General features: G+C 48.9%; 1 protein-coding gene across 3 annotated transcripts in view; it reads left to right on the top strand.

Moving 5' to 3' along the window:
* The window catches only part of LOC147114561 (leucine-rich glioma-inactivated protein 1-like), a 41836-nt gene that overhangs the window by 10014 nt on the left and 13997 nt on the right, over positions 1–17825 (top strand). For 2 of the 3 annotated variants that reach the window (XM_085992301.1, XM_085992299.1), the window contains 3 exons: positions 7043–7114; positions 7206–7277; positions 17175–17246. In XM_085992301.1, coding sequence (XP_085848427.1) covers positions 7043–7114; positions 7206–7277; positions 17175–17246 — 216 coding nt within the window. The remainder of the gene's footprint in view (positions 1–7042; positions 7115–7205; positions 7278–17174; positions 17247–17825) is intronic. The other variant, XM_085992300.1, reaches the window with a different exon arrangement.

Here is a 17825-nt window from a genome sequence, read left to right as displayed (position 1 = left end):
GAGCCAATTCAGTTCGGAAGTTCAAACTGTTAAATCCATGGAAGGACTATTGAATGAGTCACTCCAGCAACGTGAACCGACTACACCACAGAGATTGAATCTGTGAACTGTTTTCCGCAGAGACTGAATCTGTGATCTGTTTTGACATGAAGCTATCTATGTATCTATGTTATTCTGTTATGTAAACCTGAAGTTATATATGTATATATGTTATTACGTTATGTTAAATGGGGAGATGACTGTAAAGCTAAGAAGGGAGGAATGTTGTGTATGTAATATGTGTGCTACTTGAACCTATGGACAGGACTGCACTACTTGTAGGGCGTAGTGATACGCAGTACCACTCCTGGCCATAGGGGTATAAATAGTACTGTGGGTACTGATCTCCCCTCAGTTCCCGCCTGTGGGCATGAAGTAAAGACCTACGTGCAGTCCCTACCTCCAACCAGTAAAGACCTGTTTGAGTTATACGTTTAAGTCTTTGTGTTAATTGTTCAATACAATACACATACTTAACACAGGGAAGCAGAGTTGAGATACATCACAGAATGAGGCCATTTGGCCCGTCGTGCCTATGTTGTCTCTTTGAAAGAGCTGTCCAATTTAGTCCCTCACCCCAGCTTTCTCCTCATAACCCTGAAAATGAGTCCTCTTTCAGTACATGTTCAATTGTCTTTTGAAAGTTCCCATGGGATCTGATTCCACCACCATTTCGGGTAGTGCGTCCCAGATCATAACAACCCTCTGAGTGAAATAATTTCTCCTGATTTCCCCTGCAGTTCTTCTGCCAATTATTTGAAAGCTGTGACCTCTGGTTATCAACCCACTTACCATTTGAAACAGTTTCTCCCTCCTTGCTCTATCAAAACCATAATCATAATTTTGAACACCTCTGTTGGGTCTCAGTTTAACTTTTTCCCTCTAAGGAGAACAATCCCAGCTTCTGCAATCTCTCCACATAACTGAAGTCCCTCATCCCTGGTACCATCCCGATAAACCTTCTCTGTACCTCTGCAAGGTGTTGACATTCTTCCTAATGTGTGGTGCCCAGAATTGTGCTCAATACTGCAGCTCAGGCCTAACCAGTGTTTTAGAAAGGCTTAGCATGACTGCCTTGTTTTTGTACTCTAGTCCTCTATTAAAAAAGCCAAGGATCCCATATGTTTTTCTAACAATGTAAGTAAATAGAAAAATGAAGTGTCATGCAATTGAGGGGAAGTGGTGGAGGATGTGGGGGGTGGTGGAATAGTGGGAGGGGGAGGTAACCTTCACATAATTCCAGACAACTTCATCGCTTGAAAGTTCAAATGCAGGTAGCCATAATTTCTGCAGCAAGTTTGCTGTTTTAAATATGCGTAAATATACCCTTCGTTCTAGACCCCTCAGCCAGGGGAAACATCTTCCCTGCATCCAGTCTGTCTAGCCCTGTCAGAATTTTATACGTTTCAATGAGATCCCCTCTCATTCTTCTAAACTCTAGTGAATACAGGCCTAGTCAACCCAATCTCTCCTCATACGACAGTCCTGTCATCCCAGGAATCAGTCTGGTGAACCTTCGTTGCACTCCCTCTATGGCAAGTATATCCTTCCTTAGGTAAGGAGACCAAAACTGCACACAGTACTCCAGGTGTGGTCTCACCAAGGCCCTGTATAACCTTGTTATTTTTATTCATTCACAGGATGTGGGTGTTACTGGCAAGGCTAGCATTTATTGCCCATGCCTAATTGCCCTCGAGAAGGTGGTGGTGAGCCGCCTTCTTGAATACAACTGAGTGGCTTGCTAGGCCATTTCAGAGGCCAGTAAAGAGTCAACCACATTGCTGTGGGTATGGAGTCATATATAGGCCAGACCAGGTAAAGGTGGCAGATTTCCTTCAGTAAGAACATAAGAACATAAGAAATAGGAGCAGGAGCAGGCCATTCGGCCCCTCGAGCCTGCTCCGCCATTCAATGAGATCATGGCTGATCCGATTTTGGCCTCAACTCCACTTTCCTGCCCGCTCCCCATAACCCTTGACTCCCCTGTTGCTCAAAAATCTGTGTATCTCAGCCTTGAATATATTCAATGACCCAGCCTCCACAGCTCTCTGGGGTAAAGAATTCCAAAGATTCACGACCCTCTGAGAGAAGAAATTCCTCCTCATCTCCGTCTTAAATGGGCGACCCCTTATTCTGAAACTATGCCCCCTCGTTCTAGGTTCCGCCATGAGGGGAAACATCCTCTTAGCATCTACCCTGTCCAACCCCCTCAGAATCTTATGTTTCAATAAGATCACCTCTCATTCTTCTAAACATCAATGAATACAGGCCTAACCTGTTCAACCTTTCCTCATAAGACAACCCTTCCATCCCAGGAATCAACCTAGTGAACCTTCTCTGAACTGCCTCCAATGCAAGTATATCTCTCCTTAAATAAGGGGACCAAAACTGTACGTAATACTCTAGGTGTGGTCTCACCAGCGCCCTGTACAGTTGTAGCAAGACTTCCGTACTTTTATATTCTATCCCCCTTGAAATAAAGGCCAACTTTCCATTTGCCTTCCTAATTACTTGCTGCAACTGCATGGTAACTTTTTGTGTTTCATGTACGAGGACCCCCAAATCCCTCTGTACTGCTGCATTCTGTAGTCTTTCTCCATTTAAATAATATTTTTCTTTTCTATTTTTCCTACCAAAGTGGATAACTTCACATTTTCCCACATTATACTCCATCTGCCAAATTCTTGCTCACTCACTTAACCTATCTATATCCCTTTGCAGACTCTTTGGGGGGAAAATTCGGTTGCGTTGTGCCTCCCGTTAGCGCGCTAACAGGGTGCAAAGCAACTAGCGCCCGGGCGTGGCGCTGCCAATGCCTCCCGCAAAATTCAGCGGAAGGTTAGCGGCGGCGGTAACTGTTAGCGCCCTGCGGCGCTGCGCCGCCGGTGATGACGTCATTTAAAGGCCAGGGGCTAGATTTTCAGTTGCTTGCGCCAGCAGTTAGCGCCTTAAGAGAAGTGATTTTCGGGCGCTATGCGTGTAGCGCCCGGGCGCAGCGCAGTTTGCGCCCCGCCCCAAATTAAGTTGCCCGTTAGCGCCGGCGCAAAGTTTAGCGGCCGCCCGGATGCGCGCGCAGAAAATGACATCACATCCTCGTGCAACGCCCTTTGGCCGCCCCGAATCCAAACTTCAGTCGGACCGCCCCATTGTGCGGCTGGCGTCCAGAGCGTTTGTAAAATGGAACGCAACAGACCCTGGGGAGCGCAAATTAAAGGGCACTCCTCATGCACTATAAACGGCAGTCTGCATGTATTGTGTGGAAGGATCCAGTGTGTTGTTGTGAACGGTGTATTTATGTTTCCGGGCACCACCACCTCCTCCTCCTCCTCCTCCTCCTCCTCCTCCTCCTCCTCCTCCTCCTCCTCCCCAGACTCTGCTTTTGAAAAGAAGACATACACCCTTCCCCTTTAAGAGCTCACTGGCACCAGTGTGTCTGCCGTGCGCTGCGCCCGAGCTCGGGCGTTGCGCTCTGCACCGCCGGCTTAGCGCCTAAAGATAGTAGTGGAACGCCTCTTTTAGCGCTCCACCAACCTCTTAGGGCGAAGCCACTGAATTTTTGGCAACGGGGCGCTACTTTGGGGCGGGCGCTAACTTCGGGCGGGCGCTAAGGTTAGCGCCCCAAAACTGTCTATACTGAAAATCTAGCCCCAGGTGCCGGGTGGCCATTTTTGTTGCTGGCCGCCTGCCAGCACCTGCCTCCGCTCCCGTCTCCGGCCTCCTGACCCGCCCCTCCCCCCCCACCCCGCGGAGTGCCGGCTGCGCTCCATGAGCCCGGCACGTCTCTTGAGTGCCGGGCTCTTTTGCAGGCACTCTGATCCCCGGTGGCCCAGCTGGGCCCGGGTTGTGCTGCGCAAGGCCCCTCCCCTTTAAGAAGGGGAGGAAGGCCTGCAATACTGCGGCATGTAGCGCTGCGATACTCTCTCGCAGCGCCCCAAGAGGGAGGCAGGGCGCTTCCAGTAGTGCCCTGCTTCCCTCTTGGGGCACTACCACTCAATTTCGGCCACGGGGCGCTAATTTTTCCAGGGCGCTAAAAGTAGCACCCCGTGAAGTTAGCGCCTCAAAGGGGGTGTGACTCAATTTTTCCCCCTTTGTGTCCTCCTCACAACTTGCTTTCCCACCTATCTTTGTATCGTCTGCAAATTTGGCTACAATACACTCACTTCCTTCATCCAAGTCATTAATATAGATTGAAAATAGTTGAGGCCCCAGCACTGATCCCTGTGGCACCCCACTAGTTACAGATTGCCATCCTGAAAATGACCCATTTATCCCGACTCTCTGTTTTCTGTTAGTTAGCCAATCCTCTATCCAATCTAATATATTACCCCCAACACCATGAGTTCTTATCTTATGCAGTAACCTTTTATGTGGCACCTTGTCGAATGCCTTTTGGAAATCCAAATACACTACATCTACCGGTTCCCCTTTATCCACCCTGCTCGTTACCTCCTCAAAGAACTCTAATAGATTTGTCAAACACGATTTCCCTTTCATAAAACCATGTTGGCTCTGTTTGATTGTATTATAATTTTCTAAATACCCTGCTACTACTTCCTTAGTAATGGATTCGAGCATTTTCCCAATGACAGATGTTAGGCTAACTGGCCTATGGCTTCCTGTCTCCCTCCTTTTTTGAATAAGGGTGTTACATTTGCAGTTTTCCAATCTATTGGAACTTTTCCAGAGTCAAGGGAATTTTGGAAGATTACAACCAATGAATCCTCTATCTCTGTTGCCACTTCTTTTAAGACCCTAGGATGCAGGCCATCAGGTCCAGGGGACTTGTCAGCCTTCAGACCCATAAGTTTTCGTAGCACTTTTTCTCTAGTGATAGTGATTGTTTTAAGTTCCTCCCTCCCTTTTGCCCCTTGATTTTCTACTATTACTGGGATGTTTTTAGTGTCCTCTACTGTGAAGACAGATACAAAATATTTGTTCAATGATTCTGCCATTTCCTTGTTTCCCATTATTATTTCCCCAGTCTCCTCCTCTAAGGGACCAACGTTTACTTTAGCTACTCTCTTCCTTCTTATATACCTTTAACCGACATTAGTGAACCAGATGGGTTTTTACGACAATCTGGTAGTTTCATGATCACCATTACTAATACTAGCTTTTTTTTAAGATTCCAGATTGATTTAATTATTTTGAATTTAAATTCCCCAGCTGCTGTGGTGAGATTTGAACTACATGTCTCGAGATCATTTGTCCAGGCCTCTGACTTGCTAGTCCAGTAACATAACCACTATGCTACTGTACCCACTATGCCATGAAGAAAAAGTAACATCTGTAAAAACACGAAAGAAATTAAAAAAAAAAAAATCTTAACAGAGTGGACACACTAGAGTAGCTGCTCGAACTAAATTTACCTGAATGATCGTAAGTTGAGTTACTGCCTGTGGTAACTAGGTTTGGGGTTCAATGCTGCTTACCACTTGACTTTATCTGGGTGAGTTGGTCAGTTCTTGGCAGTATAATTTAGATGAGGCATTCCTTCTGTGGGAAGAAGGGGAGAGGGGAAACTGGCTGTCCATTAACTTGGCATTATTTTTGCGCTTAATTGTCAGTTGTCAGCTGTGGCTCCGTGGGTAGCGTCCTCGCCTCTGAGTCAGAGACTTGAGCACAAAAATCTAGGCTGACACTCCAGTGCAGTGCTGAGGGAGTGCTGCACTGTCGGAGGCGCCGTCTTTCGGATGAGACGTTCAACCGAGGCCCCGTCTGCTCTCTCAGGTGGATGTAAACAATCCCACGGGCACTATTTCGAAGAAGAGCAGGGGGAGTTCTCCCCGATGTCCTGGCCAATATTTATCACTCAATCAACATCACTAAAAAATAGATTATCTGGTCATTATCACATTGCTGTTTGTGGGAGCTTGCTGTGTGTAAGTTGGCTGCCGTGTTTCCCACATTACAACAGTGACTCCACTTCACAAGTACTTCATTGGCTGTAAAGCGCTTTGGGATGTCCGGTGGTCATGAAAGGCGCTATAGAAATACAAGCCTTTCTTTCTTTAATTGGCAGCTCAATCAGAAAGGTCACACTGACGCGGTAAATAAAAATATCCTATTGATGCAGTACGGGTGCTCAGCTAACATTACGTTTAAAGTGAATTGATGTGGAAAGATAGAGAGACCTTTAGCTGAACCTTTGCCCTTGCTGACCTGGAAGTCTTTGATGTTGACCCCTTGTTTCAAAATGCAGAAAGTATTCTATTCCCAGCATTGACCTGACTCACCTTGTTGAGCATAAAGATCGAATCTTACTGTATAGAAGGAGGCCATTTGGCCCATCGTGCCTGTGCCGGCTCTTTTGAAAGAGCGTTCCGATTAGTCTGACTCCGCCTTGCTTTTTCCTCATAGCCCTGCAACATTTTTCAGTTTTCCTTTTCAAGTACATATCTGACTCCCTTTTGAAAGTTACTAATTGAATCTGCTTCCACCGCCCTTTCAGGCAAGGTCGACTAGCAAAAATAAAAACCCACCTCAAACCGTGTGAGTTGAGAATTGCGTAAATATTGTCAGTATCAATAACATAGAAACATAGAAACATAGAAGATAGGAGCAGGAGTAGGCCATTCGGCCCCTCGAGCCTGTTCCGCCATTTAATGAGATCATGGCTGATCATCCAAATTCAGTACCCTGTCCCTGCTTTCTCCCCATATCCCTTGATCCCTTTAGCCTTAAGAAATATATCCAACTCCTTCTTGAATATATTTAATGAATTGGCCTCAACTGCCTTCTGTGGTAGAGAATTCCACAGGTTCACCACTCTCTGGGTGAAGAAATTCCTCCTCATCTCTGTCCTAAATGGCTTACCCCTTATCCTTAGACTGTGACCCCTGGTTCTGGACTCCCCGACCATCGGGAACATCCTTCCTGCATCTAGTCTGTCCAGTCCTGTCAGAATTTTATAAGTTTCAATGAGATATGAGATTCAATAGTGATGTCAGCTATTTTATAAAAAGAAAAATGATTATTGTTTCGATTATTACTTTCCTAACAGCATGCTCACTTCAAACTCATTTGAAACTGTTGGGGATGATGCCTTCCTTGGTCTTTCTCAGCTCGAGTACCTGTAAGTAGATGACACATCGGGACACGTTCACATTATGTAGTGATCGAGTGCCATTAACACAGGAATACTGAAATGCTGATTTCTCTCCCAGATTTGTAGAAAACAACAAAATCCAATCCATCTCAAGGTATGCTTTTCGAGGACTTAAGTCTCTAATTCACTTGTAAGTATATCCTTTCTCATTCAGCATAACCTATACACTTGACCCCTATACAGTACCTTAACTACAAATGTGCTCGAGGGAAAATAAGTCATCAATCCTAAAATAATAATGGCTGCCAACAATGTCCTGTCTGCTGTGCTGAAATCAATGTATTTGATCTGTGGGTTGTGTTGCTGGACCAGGAGCCAATGTAGGACAACGAACAGAGGGGGAAATGGGAGATCGGCACTTGGTGCGAGTTGGGACAGGAGAGGAGGGCAGAAAATGAGGGAAATTGATGTTGTTGTTGGGGAAAAATAATGCACAACAATAATTCTGGACTCCCAATCCTTCATAAGCACAAGTCTATTCATGGGCATTTAAAAAATATATATGCCATATATCATGAAGTATTAAAGTGTAGAGCCTTTACCATGCTGTCAGCATGGTGATCTTATCTGCTGTGAACGTAAGGTGATTAGCAAAAGAACCAGAGGCGACATGAGGAAAATCTTTTTTACGCAACGAGTGGTTAGGATTTGGAATGCACTGCCTGATGGGGCTGTGGATTTAATAGTAGCCTTCAACAGGGAATTGGATAAATACCTGAAGGAGAAAAATTGCAGGGATATGGGGAAAGAGCGAAGGAGTGGGACTAACTGGATTGCTCTTCGAAGGAGCCAGCACAGACTCAATGGGCCAAATGGCCTCCTTCTGTGCTGTACTATTCTATGATTCCATGATTCTGTAATCCTGCACTAGGTCAAATTCTCATTTGGATGATGTTGATGTATTTTGGATCATACCTAGTGACGTAAGAAAACTACTAGGCACTTGGTCAGTGTATTAAGCAAGGCTTTAATCGACTGTTTCACAACATGGAATTCTAGTTATCCTTCACTAGTTCCTGTTTACAAAATGTCCCTGAGCAAGCTGGGCCCGTGCCCGAGTATTTATACTCTCCCTGGACAGCGCCACCAGCAGGCCGCCCAGTATATTTCATAAGTCATTTCTACATGAATGGCACGATTTATGACACCTAGCACTGTCCCAAAATAGATCCACGCACTCTATGCTGATTAGTGTTCCTAAACATATAGATAAGTGGAAGAGATATTTGGGTAAATAAGAAGGTGCATGGAGAAGGAGTTGACATGCTTACTTGCATTGTTTTCAGAGTCAGCTAAACCAGTCGTGGTTGCTGCAATGGGATGTCTAGTAATATTTTCATTCATTTACATCACAATCTCCTTGTTTTTTTCTGTGTTTGAAGAATTAAAGAATGAGTACAGGAAACTTTTTTTTATCCGGCACCAACGGGACCGACGTGGTGCCGGTTCATCAAAAATCCCGGATAACCGAAAGCTATAGTAAAAGATACGGAGCTGAGAGCTCTGTATAAAGCAACAAACCCTGTTGCTTAGCAACAGGTTCAGAACAATGGCCAAAAGTTCCAAGCGTCTCTGTAGCTTAGCAACAGCTGCAGCCACACCCTTGCACAGTAACAGATGGAGGAAGGCAAGTAATAAAACTTACCTGAACCTACTCCTGAATTTTGCTGGTTAACCAAGATTTCTGGTTATTTAGGAGCTGGTAAATCAAAAGTTTCCTGTATTAAGTCAATCAAAGCATTATACAGCGCAGAAGGAGGTCATTCATCCCATCGTGCCTGTGCCGGCTCTTTGAAGGAGCTATCCAATTAGTCCCACTCCCCCCGCTCTTTCCCCATATCCCTGCAATGGTTTTCCTTTTCAAGTATTTATCCAATTCCCTTTTGAAAGTTACTGCTGAATCTGCTCCCACCTTTCAGGCGGGGCATTCCAGTTCGTAACAACCCGAATACTCACGTTTGAGAAATAAATTCAAATTGTTAGGGCGTAAAGTATAAAAATTCCAATTATAACAGTCAATGTGTCGCAAAACCTTACCATTGATGCAAAATAATCACTAAAGGGGTGAAATAGATCCTACCTGACGATTTTTGACCACATTTGGGACAAGGATGGTAGGGTGGTAAAGGCAGGAACCCTAACCACATTTAAAAAGTACTTGGATGTGCACTTGGGATGCTGTAACCTGCAGGGCTATGGACCAAGAGCTGGGAAGTGGGATTAGGCTGGATAGCTCTTTGTTGGCTGGCGCGGACACGATGGGCCGAAATGGCCTCCTTCCGTGCTGTAACTTTCGATGATTCTTCTAGGATGCTTCATTAACACAAGTCATTTTATCCGACAGCCTTGTTAAGAAGCAGTGAAGTGCAGGGTCAGGTTTGGAACTGGAGCCCCAGCTCCCCAGCACACGAGGCCAGTGCTTCGCCATGAGAGCTCCCAGTCCTATTTTTAGCAGGATTTGAGAACTAGGCTGCAAAAGAAATTGCACAATAGCAGGAATCAGGGCCAAGGTTATTTTACAACATCAACCTTGGAGGTTTCCCAAGGGAGACAGCAGAGCTCTGTCTCATTCAAAAGAAATAAATCACAGTGATCCGATGCAGTTGAGCTTTCGGGAACACTCTCTGGGACAGCCACAAACTGTTGTAACTTTTGCCCCCTTACCAGTATGTTGGCTGGTATTACATTATGTAATGGATACTCTTACCAATTATAAGGGACTAATCCAATCAAGAGCTTTAAATGGCATTGCAAACTACAAGGGCTGTGTGTGAATAGATTATAATCATCATCTATGGATAGAGATTGGATTACTGCCTTAAATTACCTCGTTGAGGTATCTGCTATTTTTTTACTGGGCGATCTTGATGTCGGACCGAGGCCCAAAGTGCCACGGTTGAAAAGAATAGGACAGAAAGCAAGGTGAAGCAAGAAGTTGTAACTGGATGGCGCCAAGCTTGTTTTTATTTAATTGTTGGAGGAAGAGAAGACTCAGGGAAGTAAAGGGCTGTGTCATGTGGAGGCGCTGGAAAACCTGAATTGGAAAAGGACGCGAGTTTTAATTTCAATCCAGCGGAGGAAAAGAATTATGGAACTGTTTCTGCGATCCTGAGACAGTGGCAGCAGCAGCATTGCTGTTTCCTCAAGTACAACGTGTGCCGCAGTGGTCCCTGGCTTGGTCCCTTCTCAGTTTGCGAGGTCAGGCTGCTTCAACTGATTAGAATGTGCTGCCGGCACACATTAGCCCAGTAACGACACACTGGTGAGGGAAGAGAGCAGGACAGCATCCTTTAAGGGTTGCATAAAATTTTTTCAAGGAAAGTGGCCACATGAGGGTGGGGGAGGCAGGTGGGAAGTCTATGGGGGAAAAATTCAGTTGTTTGTGCCTCCTGTTAGCGCCTTAAGAGGGCACTAATGGGGTGCAAAACCACTAACGCCTGGGCGCGGCGATGTTTGCACCACTCGCGAAATTAACTAGACATTTCGCGGCAGCGCTAAACACTACCGCCACGATCTCCTGCGCCGGCAGATCGTGACGTCAGTCGAGTACCGGACCAGATATTGAGTGGCGCCCCCTGCCTTACTGCCTGCCGCTAGCAACGACAGGTTGAGGGGAGCGTTTTGCTGTCAGAAAGGGACTGGGGGAACGCTATTTAAAGGCGACCGCTTCCTGCCTTTTTTTGTCGGTGACATTTTTGCACCACGCATTCTGAGAGAGAGAGAGAGAGACTCCTGGAGAGATTCAACGCTGTGTGAAGGAGTTTCGAGTACTGAGCAGCGCTTTGCAGGTTCATTTTGATTTGCCCTTCTTTGCTTCGCCAGCGCTCTGAGGTAGCACCTCGCTCCTCGGCCTTTGCGCCTTAAGACAGATGTGAAGCGCCTGATTTAACGCTCCAATCACTTCCAGGGGCGATAAAAGCCGTTTGGCGTCGGAGGCGATAATTAGCACCAGGCGCTAAACTTTGCGCACGGCCGATAATGGCGCCCCAAATGGGGCGATACTGAATTTTTCCCCCGATTTGTCAACCTTTCCAAAGGCCATATGGAGGGGAGGGGGGGGGGGAGTGAGGGGAAGAATCAAAAAAGTGGCAGGCCAAAAGCAAGTAAAGGCACACCAATACCAAATAACAAAAGAGAGCCTGTGGGTTAGTGGGGGAGTAACAGAACCCCGTTTTATGGCTGGTGAAGTGAATATGCGGGGAGTGACATAATAAAACTCACTACGCACTTGGTTTGAGTATAAAGCGAGGCTTTAATCAACTTGTTTCAGAACATGGAGGTCTAGTTGTACTTCACTAGTTCCTTGTCTTACAAAATGTCCCTGGAAAGCTGGGGCCGACGCCCGAGTATTTATACTCCTTGGACGGCGCCACCAGCTGGCCGTCCAGCGTTATTTCACAAGTAGTTTCTTGATGAATGATGAGATTTATAACAGGGAGGGCTTGCCCTCTTTGGCATTCCAGGGCTCACAAGAAGGGATATAGGAACTGATGCGGAGGAATATGGCATATATTAAGGAACTTGGCACAATAAGACTACCCCACAGTATCATATATGCATATCCATACTCAGCAGGGCACACATGCAAGCTGCACCTTTCAGTTGGGAGCCTTGTCCGCTAACTTAACTATCGAGAGACTTAGGTGCTTTGCATGCTCGTGATCACAGAGCTCTAAGACGACTGGAATTATATGCTGTCTGCATGCACTAAATAATAGAAAAGTAAGAACCTGGGAAATGTGATACTTATACAAGACCTTGGTACAGCCAAATCGAAAATACTGTGCCCAGTTTTGGTCTCCTCATGGTGGATATTGAGGCACTGGAGAAGGTCCAGAGGAAAGCTGCCTAGCCTTCAGGCTTTTTAGTTACCAGGACAGGCTCAGGGAACTGGGTCCTTTTTCATTGGAAAAACGTAGACTTTAAGGAAATATGATTGAGGTCATTAGAGCGATGAAGAGAATAGATTCAGTTCAGGTGGAGAGGCTATTTGATCTGGATAAGGAGAGTAGGACCAGGGGGATGGGGTGGGGCATCAGTACGAAATAAGAAAACATAGGTTAGACGCCAGGAAGTACTTCTTTTCGCAGGGTCAACCACCTCCGGAATTGATTGCCAGGACATGCGGTGGGTATGGATTTACTACAGATCTTCAAAAAGAGAGCTGGATAAATTCCTCTGAGTGGAAGACATCTCAAATTATAGAAGGTAGGTGAGGTCAGGCAGCCTGGAGCCTGGTCAGCTCATCACAATCCAATTTCTACGAGGAGGCCTAAAACAGGCGTTAGGTCCACCTCATTTCATAGGAGCACACAGTACAGTAGGAGGCCATTCGGCCCATCGAGCCTGTGCCGGCTCTTCGCAAGTCCTCTCCAATTAGTCCCACTCCCCAGCTCTTTGCCCAGAGCCCTGCACATTTTTTTTTTCCTTTTCAAGTATATAACCAATTCCCTTTTGAAAGTTATTATTGAATCTGCTTCCACCGCCCTTCCAGATCATAACAACTCGCTGCGTAAAAAGAATTCTCCGCACCTCCCCTCTACATAAGTAAGGGGCCTAGGGCCTTGGGGGAACGCCGGCAAAAATGGACCGACCCATTATCAAGTCGAACATCTTTCAGGCATCCTTGGGACATTGTTCCCCGAAATTGGGCCTCATTTCACCAGTTTTGTGCCTGTAAAGTGGCCGCAACGAGAACCAGTTTCTATCCCCATATTGGGCAAAACTGAGAAACTACTTGTGTGGATTTTTTAGTAGCTTTGGATTAAAACATTAAACTGAGGTCCCAACTGCTTGGTCAGGTGAACACTAAAGAACCTACGGTGCCACTTGAAGAAGAGTAGGGCATTCTGGAGCCCCGGCCAGCAACCTCCCTCACTCACAAAATGGCTGCCTGTACAACAACAGTGGCTGCACTTCAAAATAATTCATGGTATGTGAAGCGCTTTTGGACATTACTGAAAGGTAAGGTTCTACATAAATCGAAGTTCTTTCTTTCTACCTTGGTTTTGGATATGCTTATAGTGATTGAGTTGCATAAGTGTCAGAGACCCAGCTGATGAAATCAGCCCTGAGCTCTAAATAAAGCAGTGTTCCCAGCAGGAAGGAAAAATTCAATGCTAATGAAAGAAACAACTTGTATTTATATAGCACCTTGCGCGGCTTCAGGATGTCACAAAGTGCTTTACATAAGGTGACCACACGTACCCGCTTTCTGGGGACAATGCCCGGATGAGGTACTGTGTACCGGGGCAAATAATGTCTATGGAAGAGTCCCTGGTTCACAAAACTCGTCCCCGAGGTGTACCCCTGGGCAGTGAGCGTACCCCCGGGCAGTGAGTGTACTCCCGGGCAGTGAGTGCACCCCCAGGCAGTGAGTGTACCCCCAGGCAGTGAGTGTACCCCCAGGAGTGAGTGTACCCCCCAGGCGGTGAGTGTCCCCCCCGGCAGTGAGTGTCCCCCCCTGGGCAGTGGGTGTCCCCCCTGGGCAGTGAGTGTCCCCCCTGGGCAGTGAGTGTCCCCCTGGGCAGTGAATGTACCCCCTGGGCAGTGAGTGTCCCCCTGGGCAGTGAGCGACCCCCCGGGCAGTGGGTGTCCCCCCTGGGCAGTGAGTGTCCCCCCCGGGCAGTGAGTGTCCCCCCCGGGCAGTGAGTGTACCCCCCGGGCAGTGAGTGTACCCCCCGGGCAGTGAGTGTACCCCCCGGGCAGTGAGTGTACCCCCGGGGCAGTGAGTGTCCCCCCCGGAGCAGTGAGTGTACCCCTGGGCAGTGAGTGTCCCCCCGGGCAGTGAGTGTCCCCCCTGGCAGTGAGTGTACCCCCCGGGCAGTGAGTGTCCCCCCGGGCAGTGAGTGTCCCCCCTGGGCAGTGAGTGTCCCCCCTGGGCAGTGAGTGTCCCCCCGGGCAGTGAGTGTCCCCCCGGGCAGTGTGTGTCCCCCCGGGCAGTGAGTGTCCCCCCTGGGCAGTGAGTGTCCCCCCTGGGCAGTGAGTGTCCCCCCCGGAGTGAGTGTCCCCCCTGGGCAGTGAGTGTCCCCCCCTGGGCAGTGAGTGTACCCCCAGGCAGTGAGTGTCCCCCCGGGCAGTGAGTGTCCCCCTGGGCCATGAGTGTCCCCCCCTGGGCAGTGAGTGTCCCCCTGGGCAGTGAGTGTACCCCCGGGCAGTGAGTGTCCCCCCGGGCAGTGAGTGTCCCCCCCGGGGCAGTGAGTGTCCCCCCGGGCGGTGAGTGTCCCCCTGGGCAGTGAGTGTCCCCCTGGGCAGTGAGTGTCCCCCCTAGGCAGTGAGTGTACCCCCTGGGCAGTGAGTGTCCCCCCTAGGCAGTGAGTGTACCCCCGGGCAGTGAGTGTACCCCCGGGCGGTGAGTGTCCCCCCTGGGCAGCGAGTGTCCCCCCCGGGCAGTGAGTGTACCCCCGGGCAGTGAGTGTCCCCCCCGGGGCAGTGAGTGTCCCCCCTAGGCAGTGAGTGTATCCCCGGGCAGTGAGTGTACCCCCGGGCGGTGAGTGTCCCCCCTGGGCAGCGAGTGTCCCCCCCGGGCAGTGAGTGTCCCCCCGGGCAGTGAGTGTCCCCCCGGGCAGTGAGTGTCCCCCCGGGGCGGTGAGTGTCCCCCTGGGCAGCGAGTGTCCCCCCCGGGCAGTGAGTGTCCCCCCTAGGCAGTGAGTGTATCCCCGGGCAGTGAGTGTACCCCCGGGCGGTGAGTGTCCCCCCTGGGCAGCGAGTGTCCCCCCCGGGCAGTGAGTGTACCCCCGGGCAGTGAGTGTCCCCCCGGGCAGTGAGTGTCCCCCCGAGGCGGTGAGTGTCCCCCTGGGCAGTGAGTGTCCCCCCTAGGCAGTGAGTGTACCCCCGGGGCAGTGAGTGTCCCCCCTAGGCAGTGAGTGTACCCCCGGGCAGTGAGTGTCCCCCTGGGCGGTGAGTGTACCCCCTGGGCAGCGAGTGTCCCCCCCGGGCAGTGAGTGTCCCCCCCGGGGCAGTGAGTGTCCCCCCTAGGCAGTGAGTGTATCCCCGGGCAGTGAGTGTACCCCCGGGCGGTGAGTGTCCCCCCTGGGCAGCGAGTGTCCCCCCCGGGCAGTGAGTGTACCCCCGGGCAGTGAGTGTCCCCCCGGGCAGTGAGTGTCCCCCCGGGGCGGTGAGTGTCCCCCGGGGCAGTGAGTGTCCCCCCTAGGCAGTGAGTGTACCCCCGGGGCAGTGAGTGTCCCCCCTAGGCAGTGAGTGTACCCCCGGGCAGTGAGTGTACCCCCAGGCGGTGAGTGTCCCCCCCGGGCAGCGAGTGTCCCCCCCGGGCAGCGAGTGTCCCCCCCGGGCAGTGAGTGTACCCCCGGGCAGTGAGTGTCCCCCCCGGGGCAGTGAGTGTCCCCCCGGGCGGTGCGTGTCCCCCTGGGCAGTGAGTGTCCCCCTGGGCAGTGAGTGTCCCCCCTAGGCAGTGAGTGTACCCCCGGGCAGTGAGTGTCCCCCCGGGCAGTGAGTGTCCCCCCTGAGCAGTCAGTTTAAACAGCAATTATACAATGGCTGGAGTGACTCACTGCACATGCGCAACCGGGCGGTCTTCCTGCGCATGTGCTGGTTGTTATTTCTGAGTTTCTGGCTGGGCTCGAGCTGCTGGATTCTTGGCTCTGGAAGTGCCTGGGAGCACGGCCTGCGGGTTAGGGCCCAGTCACAGTCACTGGGTGGAAGGGGGTGGGCTAATCCTAGACACTGTGGGGGTTCAGGTGTGACCTCAGTTACGGGGTGGGTGTCGGGGTGGAGTGGGGGGGGGTCAGATGTGACCTCAGTCACGGCGGGGGGTTGTCGGGGTGGGGTGGGAGGGATCAGGTGTGATCTCAGTCACGGGGTGGGTGTTGGAGCGGGGTGGGGGGGATCAGGTGTGTCCTCAGTCACGGCGGGGGGGTGTTGGAGCGGGGTGGGGGGCATCAGGTGTATCCTCAGTCACGGGGGGGAGGGGGAGTGGGCGGGTGGGGCGGGGGGGGTCAGGTGTGACCTCAGTCATGGGGGGGGCAATGAAATACTTTTAATTGAAGTGTGGTCAGTGTTGTAATGTATGAAAATTTGGCAGCCAATTTGTGCACAGCAAACTCCCTCAAAAGCAATGATATCAATGACCAATTAAATGTTTTTTTTTAAGCGATGTTGATTGAGGGATAAATGATGTCCAGGACATTGGGAGAACTCCCCTGCTCTTCTTTGAAATAGTGCCCTGGGATCTTTTACATCCACCTGAGAGAGCAGACGGGGCCTCGGTTTAATATCTCTGAAAGATGGCACTTCTGGCAGTGTAACACTCCTTCAGTACCGCACTGAAGTGTCAGGCTGGATTATGTGCTCAAGTCTCTGATAAATTGGAACACTTTCTTAGAACTATGATATCTCAATTTGGAACCAGCAACTGATCGCTGGATTGTATTTTTGTCAGATCCCAATAACACAAAGCATCTCTGCAGGCTAAAATATTAAAAATCCCAAACAGTTTCTCACTTACCACCTTGCCCACCATCTTATAGCTGCATTAGAAGTATCAAGCCATTGCATTGCATGTTTATGATTACTCTGAGATTTAACGCCGGGGAGAAGATTCACAGGACCCTGAAGAAACATTATCAAAGCAGCAGCATGAACATTCGACCTTTGTTAAAAACATTGAACTGACAATATATTAAAGTTATAAATATGCACAAATAAATAGAATGAATTTACGATGTTATCTGTATTTTGAAAATGAGTTTCCCTGATTTGCACCCGTGAAGTTCACGTTGACACAATGTTATGGTTAACAGATTACTGAGGTATGGTAAGTAGGGCAGTAGGGTTGAAATCTACAGCGACCGTGGATTAAAATGTGATCAATAACTTGTTCATCTGGAGCAGGATCAGAGTTCCTTTGATGTTGGCTCCTCTGTAATGTGTCTAAAACTGGGATCCAAGCTGGTCTCACAGCAGGCCAGTCTTGAACTTGTCAGACCGTACGTACACCACAAGTCGGAGCCAAATGCAACGTTAGAAAAATTAGCATTTAACAGAATTTCTCCATTTTTTGTTTTGACAGAAGCTTGGCAAATAACAACCTTAAGGCACTTCCAAAGGATGTATTCAAAGGGCTGGATGCTTTGACTACTGTGTAAGAATGATCTGTAATTATGATTGTTTGTGTTGCTGATCTAATGGCATTGCAAGCATTTATGCTCAATAATATGACAGAACGGTTTGCAATTTGCGGCCGGCAGCGAAGCAAAGGCTCTCACCGCTGGCCCCCAAAGAAAGCTTCCCACAAAGATCTCGCGACCTCTGCGGCGAGACCTTTGACGTTTCCGACGTTCAACGGTTAAGATCAGTGTGAGTTAATGGGGAATCCCTAGCGCGAGCTGCTGTGACGTCAACAAGCAGCCAATCACAATGCAGAGTTCTCATGGGCTGGGAAAACCAGGAAGTGAACAAGCTCCTTTTATTCTAACTTTGTAAAAAGGTTATAGAAAGCAAAACAAAGATTGGGGGCTCTCACATGGGGGAAAAAAGGTAAACCTGAAATAAAAATGAACAAACTTTTTAAAAATATCATTTTTTTTAAGTTTCTTAAAAATTGTAATTTTTAATTAAAATGGAGAAATTTGACACTCCACAAAATTAAAATGAGTTTCTCGGGGCCAGGACGTTTGTTTAGCAGTCAATACGCTGTTAAAACGCCAGTTACACCTAATCC

The sequence above is a fragment of the Somniosus microcephalus genome, chromosome 7 (assembly GCF_052327205.1).
Source record: "Somniosus microcephalus isolate GS21.2 chromosome 7, FLI_Smic_1.0, whole genome shotgun sequence".
Lineage (NCBI taxonomy): Eukaryota > Metazoa > Chordata > Chondrichthyes > Squaliformes > Somniosidae > Somniosus > Somniosus microcephalus.
Note: the sequence above shows the minus strand (reverse complement) of the source record. Positions and strands in the feature narration are given on the sequence as shown.